This window comes from Bubalus bubalis, chromosome 11, assembly GCF_019923935.1.
Source record: "Bubalus bubalis isolate 160015118507 breed Murrah chromosome 11, NDDB_SH_1, whole genome shotgun sequence".
NCBI classification, from domain to species: domain Eukaryota; kingdom Metazoa; phylum Chordata; class Mammalia; order Artiodactyla; family Bovidae; genus Bubalus; species Bubalus bubalis.
This window is the reverse complement of record NC_059167.1, coordinates 88685360-88699125: the sequence shown is the minus strand read 5'-3', so window position 1 is coordinate 88699125 and position 13766 is coordinate 88685360. Positions and strand designations below refer to the sequence as shown.

General features: G+C 38.9%; 1 protein-coding gene across 1 annotated transcript in view; it reads left to right on the top strand.

Annotated features, from left to right (window-relative positions):
* The window catches only part of IQCH (IQ motif containing H), a 224238-nt gene that overhangs the window by 33326 nt on the left and 177146 nt on the right, over positions 1 to 13766 (top strand). Inside the window, exon 5 of the mRNA XM_044925394.1 lies at positions 153 to 269. Coding sequence (XP_044781329.1) covers positions 153 to 269 — 117 coding nt within the window. The remainder of the gene's footprint in view (positions 1 to 152; positions 270 to 13766) is intronic.

The window sequence follows — 13766 nt, the reverse complement described above, 5'->3', positions numbered from 1 at the left end:
CCTACAGATATATATATATATATTTTTTTTTCCAGTGAGAATTACATTAAAATGATTATTCTCAAAGAACTTTATACTCCTTTGAGGATATAAAATGTTAACAAGCAGTTTTGTTCATCCAGCATGAAACTTTCATTGTTTCTTTGTTTCAGCGAAAGACAGGGTTGAATATAAAAATCATGCAGGACCCTGAAAGCATCCACCACAGAGCTGCTGTAAATGCGACCTATGGGATCAGTTTGCCATACATTAACCAGAGAAAAGCAAGTGTAAGTAATGAGTGGTTTTAATGAGCTCTTATTTTTTAGAATTAAAATTCATTCATTGGTGCTATAAGACATAAGGTAGATTTTAAGAATTGGATCCTTTTGTCCTTAGAATTTTTTGGAGATGAAATGGAGTGGCATTCATTCTGTTTGTAATTAGAAATGATGAAGAAAGTGTAAACTTCTTTTTAAAAGATCTATGTATAGATCATTCAAATTTTTCTATTTTATCTGATATCCCTAAATAAACTAGTACCATAATTTTAACTAGTACCAAAATTTAACAAGAGGAAGTAATTTAACAACAAAAAGAATACAGAGCTGTTGAATATTTTTTTTTGTGTACAGGCTTCTCCTAGAAAAAGAAAAAAAAAAAAAACAACAGCAAGGCATGAGCTTCAATTATATATGCTCATATAATAGGCAAAAATTTAAGGATATTTATTCTAAATCTGAAGAAAGTAGGGGTTGATCTTTTATGTCAGCAAAATGATGAGAAGGAAAAATAATAAGGAGACTGTCATTAAGGAATCTCCGAGTCTGTTCCTATTTTTGCCATTGACTTGCTGCTGAGTGTCCCAAAGCAAGGATTGCACTCTTTCTGTGTTTCAGGGTTTTCTTAGAAGAATCAAGAGTAGTGCTTGATTTTAATTAGAAAAATTATTTTATTTGTGATCATTTCTAATATTGAAAATAATTACCAAAGTGATATCTATAATTTTTAAATACATTTTTTTAACCTTTGGCTTCTCTCCAAATCTCTTAAATGTATCTTTCAGTGAAATCAAAACTAAAAACAAGATTAATTTTAGAATTAAATTGCAAAGCCATTTCTAACCAGCATAATAGTCTCTTAATCTTTCAAATTTCCTACGTAGACATTTTCAACTGCCTACTTCACTCATGTAACCCTGAAATATATTTTTAGTTTCTTTATATGTGCTTTATGTTATTCTAACAGGGTTGGTTTAAGAGCATTTTATCATAGAAATCCTTTTATAGCCTAAGAAATACCTAGAAAGTTAGATATTTTTATTCCTGCTGAAACTTTATTTAAAATGTCACTGTGAATAATGTGAAAGGGTTTTTATCTGCTTCCCGTGAGCCCAAAGCCCTTGAAATAAAAATATTATTTCTCTGGCTGTACAGACAGAAGCAGATTTCGCTTTTGTTGTTGTTGGTTTTCCCCATCAGTCTAGAATTAATATTGGCTTAGCTGGTGGAGCGCTGCGGCTTTGTAGCCCAAGGCAATTGCAGCATGTCATGCAAACTTTTTCTGATGAGTATTGAAGTTTAAAAAGGCATACCTCTACATTTAGAGGGGATCAAGCTTCGCTTTAATGAATCGGAACAAAAATTCTGACATAAACAGGGAATTCAAAACTATGTCCAAAATTTCCCAAGTAGGATATGTGCCTTGGATAGTGTACCCTTGTCTTAGAACACAGAGGACTTGGGAAAGCACTTGGCCTTGTAAGACACAAGGATACAGTCAATGAGTATACATTACCTAATATACTCATTGTATACTCATTGATTGTATTTAAGATCCTTTTTTCCCCCTGTAAAACTTGACTCCATAAAAATCTACACCAGATCACTTTAAAATGTAGGTACATTATGTCCCTCTTGCTCAAACTATTGGCATTTCAATCAAAATAGTTGACCCTATCATTTTATGTTGATATATGTATAGACGATGGTACTAAGTGAAAAGCATATTCTCATTTTAGATTTGTAAAACAAGCATTGTGCAAAAGGTCCTATGAAAGAAATATTCCAGTGTTGGCTTTAAACAATCATGTGGAATACTTGGGAATAAATACAGTTGTGATTTACCACTTATGAAAATGTTTTTGAAAGCACATACCCAAACTGAAGCAATGTGTCTAGCATTATGATGTATAGTTAATTAGAAAAACAGCATCAGAGCTAATTGCTTTTTATAACCACTCTAAACACTCAAAGGGGATTATTATTTGGCTGCTGAGGGCCATGTGTTTCCTTGCTTCTTATGAAACTTGAACAGCTTGTCAAAAGCCTATAAGTAATCTTAGATACTTTTGACAGAGCAAATTTGAATTTGTTGCTAATTTACATTACCAGTTCCCAGAAACCAGTGTTTTCTCCATTTTATGAAGAGGTATATACTTTCTGATAATCATAGGCTGATGAAAAGATTTTAGTGCATTTAAAACACATACACTCTACATACACATATACCCGCCCCCACAAAACTGCCTTCAGAATTATATATCCTGTAACTCTCTTGTGTAAAAGCAATTCACAAAAAAAGCATTAAAAGTAAAAGTCACTGATTTTTTTCAATATATTAAATTTGCCAAATTAAAACAAAAATCCTCTAATACATTCTTGAGTAGAGCCGTACAGGTTTGCATAGATAAGAAGAAATCTCTGATTCTGTTCATACTTACTCACTGACATTTAGTTCCAGTTAGACTTTATAATGCAACACATTAAAAGATCTACAGAAAATTTGACTTTGATTTATTTTTTTAAAAATAAGCGTTTCTTAAAAGGCTTGAAACATGTATCTGTTACCATGAATTTTAAAAGAACGATTATGAATGCATAACAAAATAGCCAAACAAAACATTGCTTTGAATTGCTGCACAAATAACTCTGATTATAACTGTTATGACCTAGAAAAGAATCATAAAAACATTTTTCTTTTTGGCAACGTATGAGTTGCTGTAGAATTATACCAGTTCTTTGGTCCCACTTTCCAAATAAATAAATATATAATGCAATGTAAACTTAGAATCTTTTATTTATTCATGAGGTTGAATTTAATACTATTATGATTTCTAGATTTTATGAGTCATATGTTATGCAGTGTTTTGCACTAACTTAGTTGGGTAGCAACCACACTTCACAAATCATAGTTTCATTCTTTACTGTTTCACTTAGGGTGTGCGTAGTAATCTCTCACTGAAAGCGCATTCATTTCTGAAGTGATAAAGTAATGGAAGTGAGGCAATTGTGTTAATGTCAAATGATTAGAAGCACCAGAAGTAAGGTGGGGGTAAGTAGGAGGGGTGGGGGCAGAAAGAAGGACTATTTCACAACATGATTGTGTTTTAAGCCCATGCATATGGCCACAATTACAGTCTCAACATAATTTGGCAACGGTAGCAGAATTAGATTTAAACAAATTGATGTTACACTGCAGTAATTCAGAATGAGCTTGTTGCATTTATAAACCATAACAAGAAGCAGAGTGAATTAATAAACCCTTCTTGTCACTAAAAATAAAAAAGGGAATAATTGCTGAGATGGAGTTAACTTAACAGATGACTATAGTCAGCATCCTTTCAGCCTAGATATGGGAAAGTGAAGGTCACCCCCATCTCAGATGACAAAGAGGGAACATTTTGTTGGTAAACAAATTAATCTTTTGAAAGGTCGCCATTTGTTTTAAGTTTTTATCCAGTTCTTGTCATCTGGAATCAGAGATTGACTGTCATTTCACTAGGCAGGGGTGCAGTTGAAGCAGACAAAGCTGCTTCTGTACATATCAGCATTCCTTGACAAAACCCGGTGCCTGATTGTGATGCTATGGGCTGCTGGTTTACAGCTGTCTCCGGACAAGAATGGAGGCCCACCCCTGAATTCCAATAAGATGGGCCTGCATATTCCGCCTGCTGTAAGCTGGCCCTCTGCCCACAAGTAAAATGTATTGTAGTTCAAGCCAGCAATTATCTCTTTTACTTCCTTCTGTGCTGCTTCTGTTCCTTTTTTCCAAAAACAGATGTGGATATTCACTCAAGTTCTGCATCTCTATTCTTTCCCACACCTGCCAGGGCAGAATTTTGACAGAGGGAGCCAGCAGACAACAATCAGACGTGATTTCTGTGAGAACAGTTTCAAAAGAAAATGTTGAATTTTCAGGAAATGTGGAGTCAGCATCTTGTCCCCCTCCCCTTCCCCAGGAGCATTTGGTAAATTAAATTAGTTGAACAAAAGGAAATAGCTTTAAAGACATTTAGAAATGCCACATCCTATTTATGACACACAGTCATTACCCAAGAGCTGCAATGGCATGTTCAACACCCCCATTCCTGTCACTAAAGAGAGGTTCCTCTTCAGGTTGTCTTGAGAGAGTTTCCAAGAAAACAATGACTTTTCATGTTCTTCTTGACTCCAAGCCTACTCCACCAGCATGGTGGTGGTAGAGTGGTGTATTGGCTTTGGAGGCCGAGGTGATTGAGAAAGTTAGTTCTGCTTTGGTTTGGAGTGCCGACAAATGTGGAGAAAGTGATGTGGCAAAGGCCACTGGCTCACGTCTGCTTCTCTCACAAAAGCCCATCTGGAAGTGGGGAGAGGTAATTGGAGGCCATGTCCTCATCAGGTAACGCACATTCTCTAAGTTCTTGTGAACGCTGTTATTTCTTGAATTTCTGGGCTGAGATCTTGCATGCGTTCCCAAACCAACCCCACACCAAACTCCAACCACTTTTTAGCTGGGAGCATCACATGTCTGGGTTAGACTGCCTGCTGTGGACTCTTATTAATAGAAGGAGAACCTCACAGAAATGGCCTCCATTTCCTTATGGGTAAAATGTCCATGATAAAAGAATCTCATAGGATTCTATTGAGTTTTTTGGGCTTTTTTGGCTGTGTTGGGCCTTAGTTGTGACACGCACGGGCTTTCCTTGTGGCATTCGGACTCCAGAGAGCACAGGCTCAGCAGTTGCGGCATGGGCTCTCTAGCTGCAGCACACAGGCTTAGCTGCCCCACAGCAAGTGGGATCTTAGTTCCCTGGCCAGGGATCGAACCTGTGTCCCCTGCATTAGAAGGCAGATTCTTAACTACTGGACTACCAAGGAAGTCCCAGGATTGTATTAAGATTTAAATGAAATAATTCAAAGCACTTCGCAAAGGTCCTGGTACAAATAAGTGCTCTGAAAGTTTTAGTTATGACTGTTGGCAATCTTCACATATTGTCTTATGCCATGTTTTATACGGTCGTTTAAAGCTTACATTACTGTAGGGGGTCAAGGGGGAGAACCAAAGTATTACTGAGGTTCCTTCCAGAGATTCTATTTAACATTTCACATGATGATGCCTTCTTTCCCATACGGCTATGGAGACAGCTGTCTGGTCCCTTTGTCTGTTTTCACATCCTCCACTGCACCAAGCAGTGTTTTGCACATAATAGGAGAGGATTAATTGGTCTCATCCAGCCAGTCCCCACACTGAAGCTGTGTTACTTCTTGCCAAATCTGGAAGTGAAGTAATGGTTTTGCTGACTCTTAGTAGGCGCAGGGCATCCTCCCACTTAGCCATCTGATGAAGTTTATCTGGTGAAACCCTCTTGTTCCTGGATTCTTGTAACAGCCTTGCCACTGACTAACTGTTTCTAGGAGCCAGTCACTCTAGTTCAGTTATTCTTATTTTCCTAGTTTATAAAATGGGGACGCTAGATGGGAGGCTGGAGAAGGCAATGGCAACCCACTCCAGTACTCTTGCCTGGAAAATCCCATGGATGGAGGAGCCTGGTAGGCTGCAGTCCGTGGGGTTGCTAAGAGTCAGGCACGACTGAGCGACTTGACTTTCACTTTTCACTTTCATGCATTGGAGAAGGAAATGGCAACCCACTCCAGTATTCTTGCCTGGAGAATCCCAGGGACGGGGGAGCCTGGTGGGCTGCCGTCTACGGAGTCGCACAGAGTCGGACATGACTGAAGCGACTTAGCAGCAGCAGCAGATGGGAGGCAGTCGGGTGGGAGGAAGGGCTTGGAGTTGAATGGATCAGAGTTGGGTCCTATCTCCATTTTCCAATTGTGTAACCCTAGGTAAGCAAATTACATCTCTGATCCTCTGTTTCCTTCTTTGTAAAATCAGAATAATGGTGTCTACTAGGCACGGGTGTTATGGGGATAATATAGATAATATATTATTGATAATTATAATAATCGATAATATATTAGCATTGCTGGAACATAATAGGTGCTTAATAATGTTCCTGTCTTTCTGGAAAATTAATGAATATTAAAAACCTCATACTTCTCTCTTTTTCACACCCTTGTGTCCAAAAAAGGATCTGATTTGGTTCTTTTCATGCTCCATTATAAGTGAGTAATAGGGTTTAATGCCCTGGTTTTCAAACTGTTACAGAGAGCTCCAGTGAGCTTCAGGGAACCTGCAAGCATTTAATTCATATTTCATTTTTCTGATATTTAAGCTATTTTGAAGCATAATAAAGAACAAAACATACATATATAAGTTAAACACCAAATTTTAATGCATTCGATACCATCAATGGGTTAGTTTGTGCTATTTGGTTAACTCCATGAGCATAGATGCGTGCATGTCGATGTATGTGCGTGCGCACATTTGAATTTCTTTTAAGGGTGTTTTTAAAATTAGATATGGTTTATCTGTGTACCAGTCATATTTTGAAGTGCACATCCACTCATGTACACTCCTATAATAATCATACGAGATAAATAAGTGAAGATTAAGTGAGCTAATACTTGTCAAGTTCTTAAAGCAGCTCCTAGCCCCAGGTAAGCATTCTATTAACATTAACTGGCATTAGTATTACATACAACACTTGTGTGCTCCCATCCCTTAAAAGCCAGGCAAGCTCTCTGGTGCACGTTTGGCACAGAATAATAGTGAACTGTACAATTACAATAATGCATATTGCATCTTGATGATATAGTATCATAAACTGTTTCATTGCTCATTTTAAGTTTGGGTTGGGCCTTACTTGATTCAAAATGTGCTATGCAATGTGAATTGGACATTACAGGATTGCAGTGTTACTTTGTTTACATCTGCAGATAAAAAGTCAGCAATAAAACATCATCTTGAAATTTTGGACTCAGGTGCAAAACAAGATTAGATTGTTTTGAAACTGAATGAATATCTGAAAAAGAAGGGTGCTGAGATATCTGAATATAAATTTAAATTGGACATGATGAACATCTTGAAATGGTCTATGGCACATTTGAAAAGTACTTTTGGTCATTCAGTTCTTCAATAATAACAGCCCTCATGAAGTATGCCAGACACTGTGTTAAGTGCTTTATGTACACTGTCTTACTTAACTTTTTCACCTATAAAATAAATGCTAATCATTTACACATGAGGAAGCTGAGATTAAGATTAAGCTACTTGCCTAAGGTTATGAAGTCAGGAATTCAGGATTCAAATTATTTATTAATCTACTTGTCAAATATCCCCAAATTAAGTACTTACCAACTAATTTTTAATTACTAAGGAATATGAACAGTTGTTAAATATCATTAGTAGTTTGAAACAAAAAATTCCTACTAGTCTGTAAACTTCTGGATTATTTTAATTGAAGAAAATCCTGGGATAATAAATGCCATAGCAAATCATTAGCTAGAAATTACTTATCTATTTACATCAGGATTTTCTCCATCTTGTGCAGGCAAAATAAAATATAGAAATAAGGTGTATACTCTGATAAATGTTAGACTGCACTATTATCCATAAATCTTGATGTCATAATTTGTCTTTATCAAAATAGCCTGTTTCCAATGTTGTAAATACATATATATTCTTATTTACGTACAATACAGCATATAACATTATACTAAATTTGTATAAAACTTGCATCTATTTACCTATCAGCATTTTATTTAAAGTTACATCTGAAAAATAGATTCTACTACTGAATATAAATTTGAAAGTCTTTGGCACAGAGAATTACCTCTCCCAGGGGTTTCTGCTTTTCAACAAGAGTAAATCCTCTATTTAATTAAACCAAAGGAGTTAGACTCTATTAAGGGATTTCAAGCATGAGTGGACAAGGAGAAGAGGGATTTGGGGGGTGCGGGAAGAGAGCCTTTGCATTGCCCTGGATTCATCCCAGGTCAGCAGCCACCTGCTAACTAGCTAGCCCTGCTCCCTGATGTGATCCAGTGTCTTGGCACTTTGTGACTTGGGCTTTGGACTCGACTTTCCATATTTGTTTGACTCTGTAGTAAGAGGTTGTATTTCTAACCTCATAGTTTGAAAAGCTAAAAATTTGAAAAGCTTTGTAAAGCTAAAAATTAGGCAGATGGAGGGGCCTGAGTCAGCACTGTGATAAGTTTGACACAAGGGGTTCATGGATAAAACTGTACTTCAGTGTAATTGGTTTCCAATGTAAGTTATTATGCAATTATAAAACCATTATTCTAAGAAAGTATACGTAGCCTTCACCAGTTTGCCAAAGAGGTTCATGACACCCATCCACAAAAGTTAGAACTCTTTGTGATAGATCAAACTTTCCTTTCACACAGACTTCAAGTATGGGGCAAAGTATGCATCAAAACAGAGGAGTATCTTGAAAACTCTGTATTCTATATGGATGAAAGAGCTACTTCTCTTAGTTGATTGCACAGGAAACCCACCAATTGCCACTCGGATTTTCCTAAGAGTTGTGTCTTCATGAGTGAAAATATAAAACTTCATGTTTTTATCTACTGTGGCTTTTTTATTGCAAGGAGGAAAGTGGAATAGTTACAAAAATGGTAATGCTTGCAGTATTACGGTGAGTGGTCTGCTTAAAACGAAGCAAAGAAAAAATACCACAGCAAGTAGCACAACAGCATTAGCCACAAGAGAAATAGGCCTCGTAGAATTGGTGTTTTTTAATCATAGCCCAGGTTAATTATCTACTGAGGGGTACTTGAGATGAAAAAATACTATTGCTGTGTTCTCCAATATTCTAGCCCATTGTACCTTAAACTGTATTTGAATTCAAGTATACATTCTTGCTTTTTAAAACCTCTTTGGTAGAAAAAAAGCAAGTATCCACAATCCACAGTGGTTCACCCTATACTTTCTTTAAAAGCACAGTTTCTGAATCAGAATGTAATGTAAGCCCAGGAGGTATCTACTTGGAGACGATACCTCTCATTAGGCCGTGGAGTTGGGATAATATGTCAGCAAAACACCTGATTTAATTCCCATTTCTACCTTCGGTGGTAATCTGAACAGATCTGTTTACAATTGGTAACTAAGAGATCTGAAAGTGTGCAACCATGCACACTCTTAGTGGAAAGAGCCACAGATTGAGACAAAAGTCAGAGCACTAGGGTGCTCATCCTGCCTCTGCTGCTGCTATAAGCCTTCAGAGACTACATCACTTAGCCTCTAAAGATTGTATGCTGAGATGCCAAATTGACTTGTTCAGAGTCATCATTACAGCCACAGCCCCAAGGATGCAACTCCCAGATTAACATGCCTCCTTTGGTGCCTTGTGGGACCACCACTCTCTCAGGGGAGGCAAGTTGTGATCAGTGTAACTGACAGATGGAGGCAAGCTTCAAGACAGGCCTTTGTGAAACTGATGGACATGGCTGAAAGCAGACCTGGTGTGTATTTTAAGCACTGGAAGCAACAGAAACAAAGGCAAAGGTGGAGATAATGAAGGTAATGGAGGATGGCTTAGAGATTTGCCCAGTCATGTTGACTTTTTGTAAAGCAAGGAGCCAAAAGATGTGGTTCGATGTGTAGAGCCAATTGATGGATGCCCTGGAATGGGCCACTGAAATCTAATTGTGTGACCTCCATCTAGATCATAAAGAGAAGGGCTTAAGGCAGACAGTTTCTGAAATTAGATCACTTCTCCAGATGCTCTAACTGAAGGGCAGCTTGAGAATTCTCCTAGACAATCTCTCTCCCTTGATGTCCTCATTGGTTATTAAACTTTATTTCCTATCCTGTTGGGTATAAAGATTTCTTGAATAGCACTATCTGCTGAACTTGAGAGAAGTTCATGAAAATGCCTGATCAGAGTTCTACAGGCAGCACTTAACCTTCTACTTACCCTCTGTCTCTTTCCTATGAATGGCCACTGAGAGCTGGCTGGTCTAGAAGGATGGCTGAGACTTCCTCCTAACCTCTCTGTTGGTGCTGATGCTGAATACCCCACTGCCGCCTAGGACTCTGCCACAACCCTGACCCCTGTCCTGTCTTACCTCTTCCTCCAGTGCTGGTCAAAGCAGGTCTTGTTTGGGACAGGAGTTGTGGAGAGAGAAGGTTAAAGAATAGGAGTGGTTGATGCCTCGCCAGTGCTTGCTGCCCTTCTCTCTGTCTTCTGCCCCCAAGTCACGTACTTCCTCCTGGTCAGTTATCAGCATCAGTACTCCTCCCCCACATTCAGCCTCTTACCAGCTCCCTGTGGTCCCGTCTGCTCATGCAAAGAAGCGCCCAGGAGACTATCACAGTTCAAGTGTTTCCTAAAACATGGGTGTGTTTCCAAACTTATCATCTGTTTATACTAAATGGTGTCCATTTGATTGGCTTTTTCCTTCCTGAGTTTCCCCTTCTTTTGCAAGGAGTAAAAACCCTAAGGAAATCTTCCAAGTGTTCTTGTTTAGAACAGGAATCACAGAAGTAAATCCTCTTAGGCCCGCCAGGTGATAACTGACTGAAATGACCAGGTCTAAGAGCTGGGGTGCTGAACTGAGGAGACTGGCCCTTCTGACAGGAAACAGCTGCCTCAGCTCCAACTCTTTGGCTGGGGTTTCAAAAGAAGCTGGAAACTTGTATTCACATTTTTGCTGAAATCTCCTGATTTTCAAATATTTGCTCAGATAATTTAAAAAACTCTTTGACTACATAGCTATATCTGTCTGGCAGGTCAGCAGTTGGCAGTTGAGAGCCCCCTGGAGGGCTAGTACTTGGGTGCAGCACAGGGTACAGCACTCTATAGGATTAGAGGTTGCTTTTGTCAAAGTTGATCAATCTCTTGGGTGCAGCTGGACTCACAAGAGGCTGATGTATAAACTGGAATTCTGCTTTATTTATTCTAAGGAGGGCTATCGTGGCCAAACACACCTGAATGTTCAAGTCAGCTGATTTGATGAGCATATTGTGCCCTTATTACAAAGCTACACAGAAAGCCCTGCTAGAAGCCTGCTTGGTGAACAGAGAAACTGACTAAGGGTAATTAGCAGGACGATCTTCACGGTGAACAGCACCACACATTTATAGTCTGATGCATCCATCTGTGAAGAAACTCCTGCCAGAGGGATATGAGTACATCCCTGTGAAGTAAGTGCTTTATGGCACTGAGCAAATTTGATTCTCTGATTTAACTTTTTATAATAAATAGCTACTGTCTGCTTGGACTTGATTATGTGAATTCCATTGCACTGTGATGAGCTTCTTAAACCGACAACCACATTTATCCCCTTGAAATAAATGATATTACCCCCATTTTACTGATTAAACAAACAAACTGTGGCTAAGGGAAATTAAGTTACTTGCTCCAGTCTTACAATCAATAAATGATAGAATCCAGATTCAAATCTAGGCCTACCTGATGTTAGAGCTTTATTTTCTTTCTTTCTTTCTTTTTTTAAAACATTTCTCTCTTTGCTTATTTGGCTATGCCAGGTCTTATTTGCCGCATGCGGGCTCTCTAGTTGTGGCATATGGGATCTAGTTCCCTGAGCAGGGATGGAAACCAGACCCCTTGCATTAGGCAGCACAGAGTCTTTGCCACTGGACCACTGTGGAAGTCCCTAGAGCCTATGTTCTTAACCAATGCCTTCCTCTTTACTAAGAAAGGGAACGTTGCTCAGTTGTGTCCGACTCTTTGTGACCCCATGGACTATACAGTCCATGGAATTCTCCAGGCCAGAATACTGGAGTGGTTATCCTTTCCCTTCTCCAGGGGATCTTCCCAACCCAGGGATCGAACCCTAGTCTCCCACATTGCAGGAAGATTCTTTACCAGCTGAGCCACAGGGGAAGCCCAAGAACACTGGAGTGGGTAGCCTATCCCTTCTCCAAGGGATCTTCCCAACCCAGGAATCAAACTGGGGTCTTCAGCATTGCAAGCAGATTCTTTACCAACTGAACTATCAGGGAAGCCCTCTTTACTAAGTTCCTGGTAAAAAGACCACTCACCTTCAGCTGACTCTGGTTTCTTTGATGAGACTAATTAGACTACATTCCAACTTGGGGCCTGAGTCTTTCACATTAAACCTCTACATGGAGCTGGCCACACTGATAATTAATTATTTTTCTGGTTTCACATTCAGAGTTGGGGATGGGGTGAGGGAATATATCTTCTTGTCACTACTATAAATTTCTTCCCCAAGTAACTGTATTACCCAGAAGAGGAAAGAGTCTCTAGCGGGAAGAAATAGGATGCATATGGGAGAAAAAGAGAAAGATAAGAAAGGTGAGAAGGAACCAGTCCATAAAGAGAAGTAGTCTTGGGGGATTTCCTGGTGAGATACCCTGCTTCCCTTGTCTTCCCATATTTCCCAAGCCACCAGAGCCATAAGAGCAAGAATTCTCCTTTTCCCATGCCTTGCTGGTGAGATGTCCAGAAATGTCCAGTCATTAGGTTCAGTTGTACTAATCTCTCACATGAGTTTGCCTAAGGATCCTACCAGCTTACGATGTTTCTAAGAAAACTTCTCTGAGTTTCAAAGTACTCATTTCCAATTCTAACGTAAACGGTCCTATTCTTACAGAAGGTTGTCAGGAGAAGCTGTGAACTGAAAACAGGCAGTCACCCCCAGAGAGGTAGTTGATACCCAAAAAGTCCTCTTCTCCACCCATTAAAAGATGCACTTGATACCTAATATTGGAGTCATTCAATATAAACACAATTTAGGGGAAAAGAGGATTGACTTTCAGTGAAGGATTTTCAAAGCGGTTACCTTGGCTTGGAATTATCATTTAATGGAAAACACTGAAATCTCAGGGGAAGTACCTGTCGCCATCTTTCCATAGTTTTGGGTTTATTATTCCATTTACCAGTAGTTTCAAGAGTAGGACCTAGATTTTACTAGAGGAGAGGATAATTCCCCCACAACCTTGTGGGGAAGTAGAACTCTGTTCTAGTCTGGAGCATTTACAGGACACATAGCTGTGCTTCCAAGCAGAGCTGCCCTCTATGCTGAAATGTATCACCTGCTCGGGAAAATGCACGTTAAGTAACACGCCTGAGTCCTTCTCTGTGTTGGGCATGGTGTTAAGTACAATATACATGGACTATCTCATGCAATCCTTTAATCCTACAAGTACTATTACTACTTTCATTTTGTATTTGGGGAAACTGAGGCAAAGGTGGTTAAATAACTCACCCAAAGTCACATAGCTAAAGGTCAAAGGGTCATAATTCAAACTCAGTCAGTCTGACTTCCAAGTTAGCATTCTTAATATACCACCTCTGGTAGCTTTGCGGATGGTGATACTGACCCGCATCCAAGGAACAGACCTGGGACCCTGCCCAAAATTAATTCCTTGATGACCAAGAAATTTGTGGAGAAATGTCTCTACCTTGGTCTGGAAATAAAAGTAAAAAATCAAACCACTTAGTGATAAGCTACATTAACTTAAGGATTAGAATAATAAGAGAAGCTGGTACTTTTCCCCCCTAGTTGTATTGAGATATAATTGACATGTAATATTGTGTAAATTTAAGGTGTACGATGTCATGATTAGATACATATATTCCTTATGAAATGACTATGAGAATAAGATTGGTT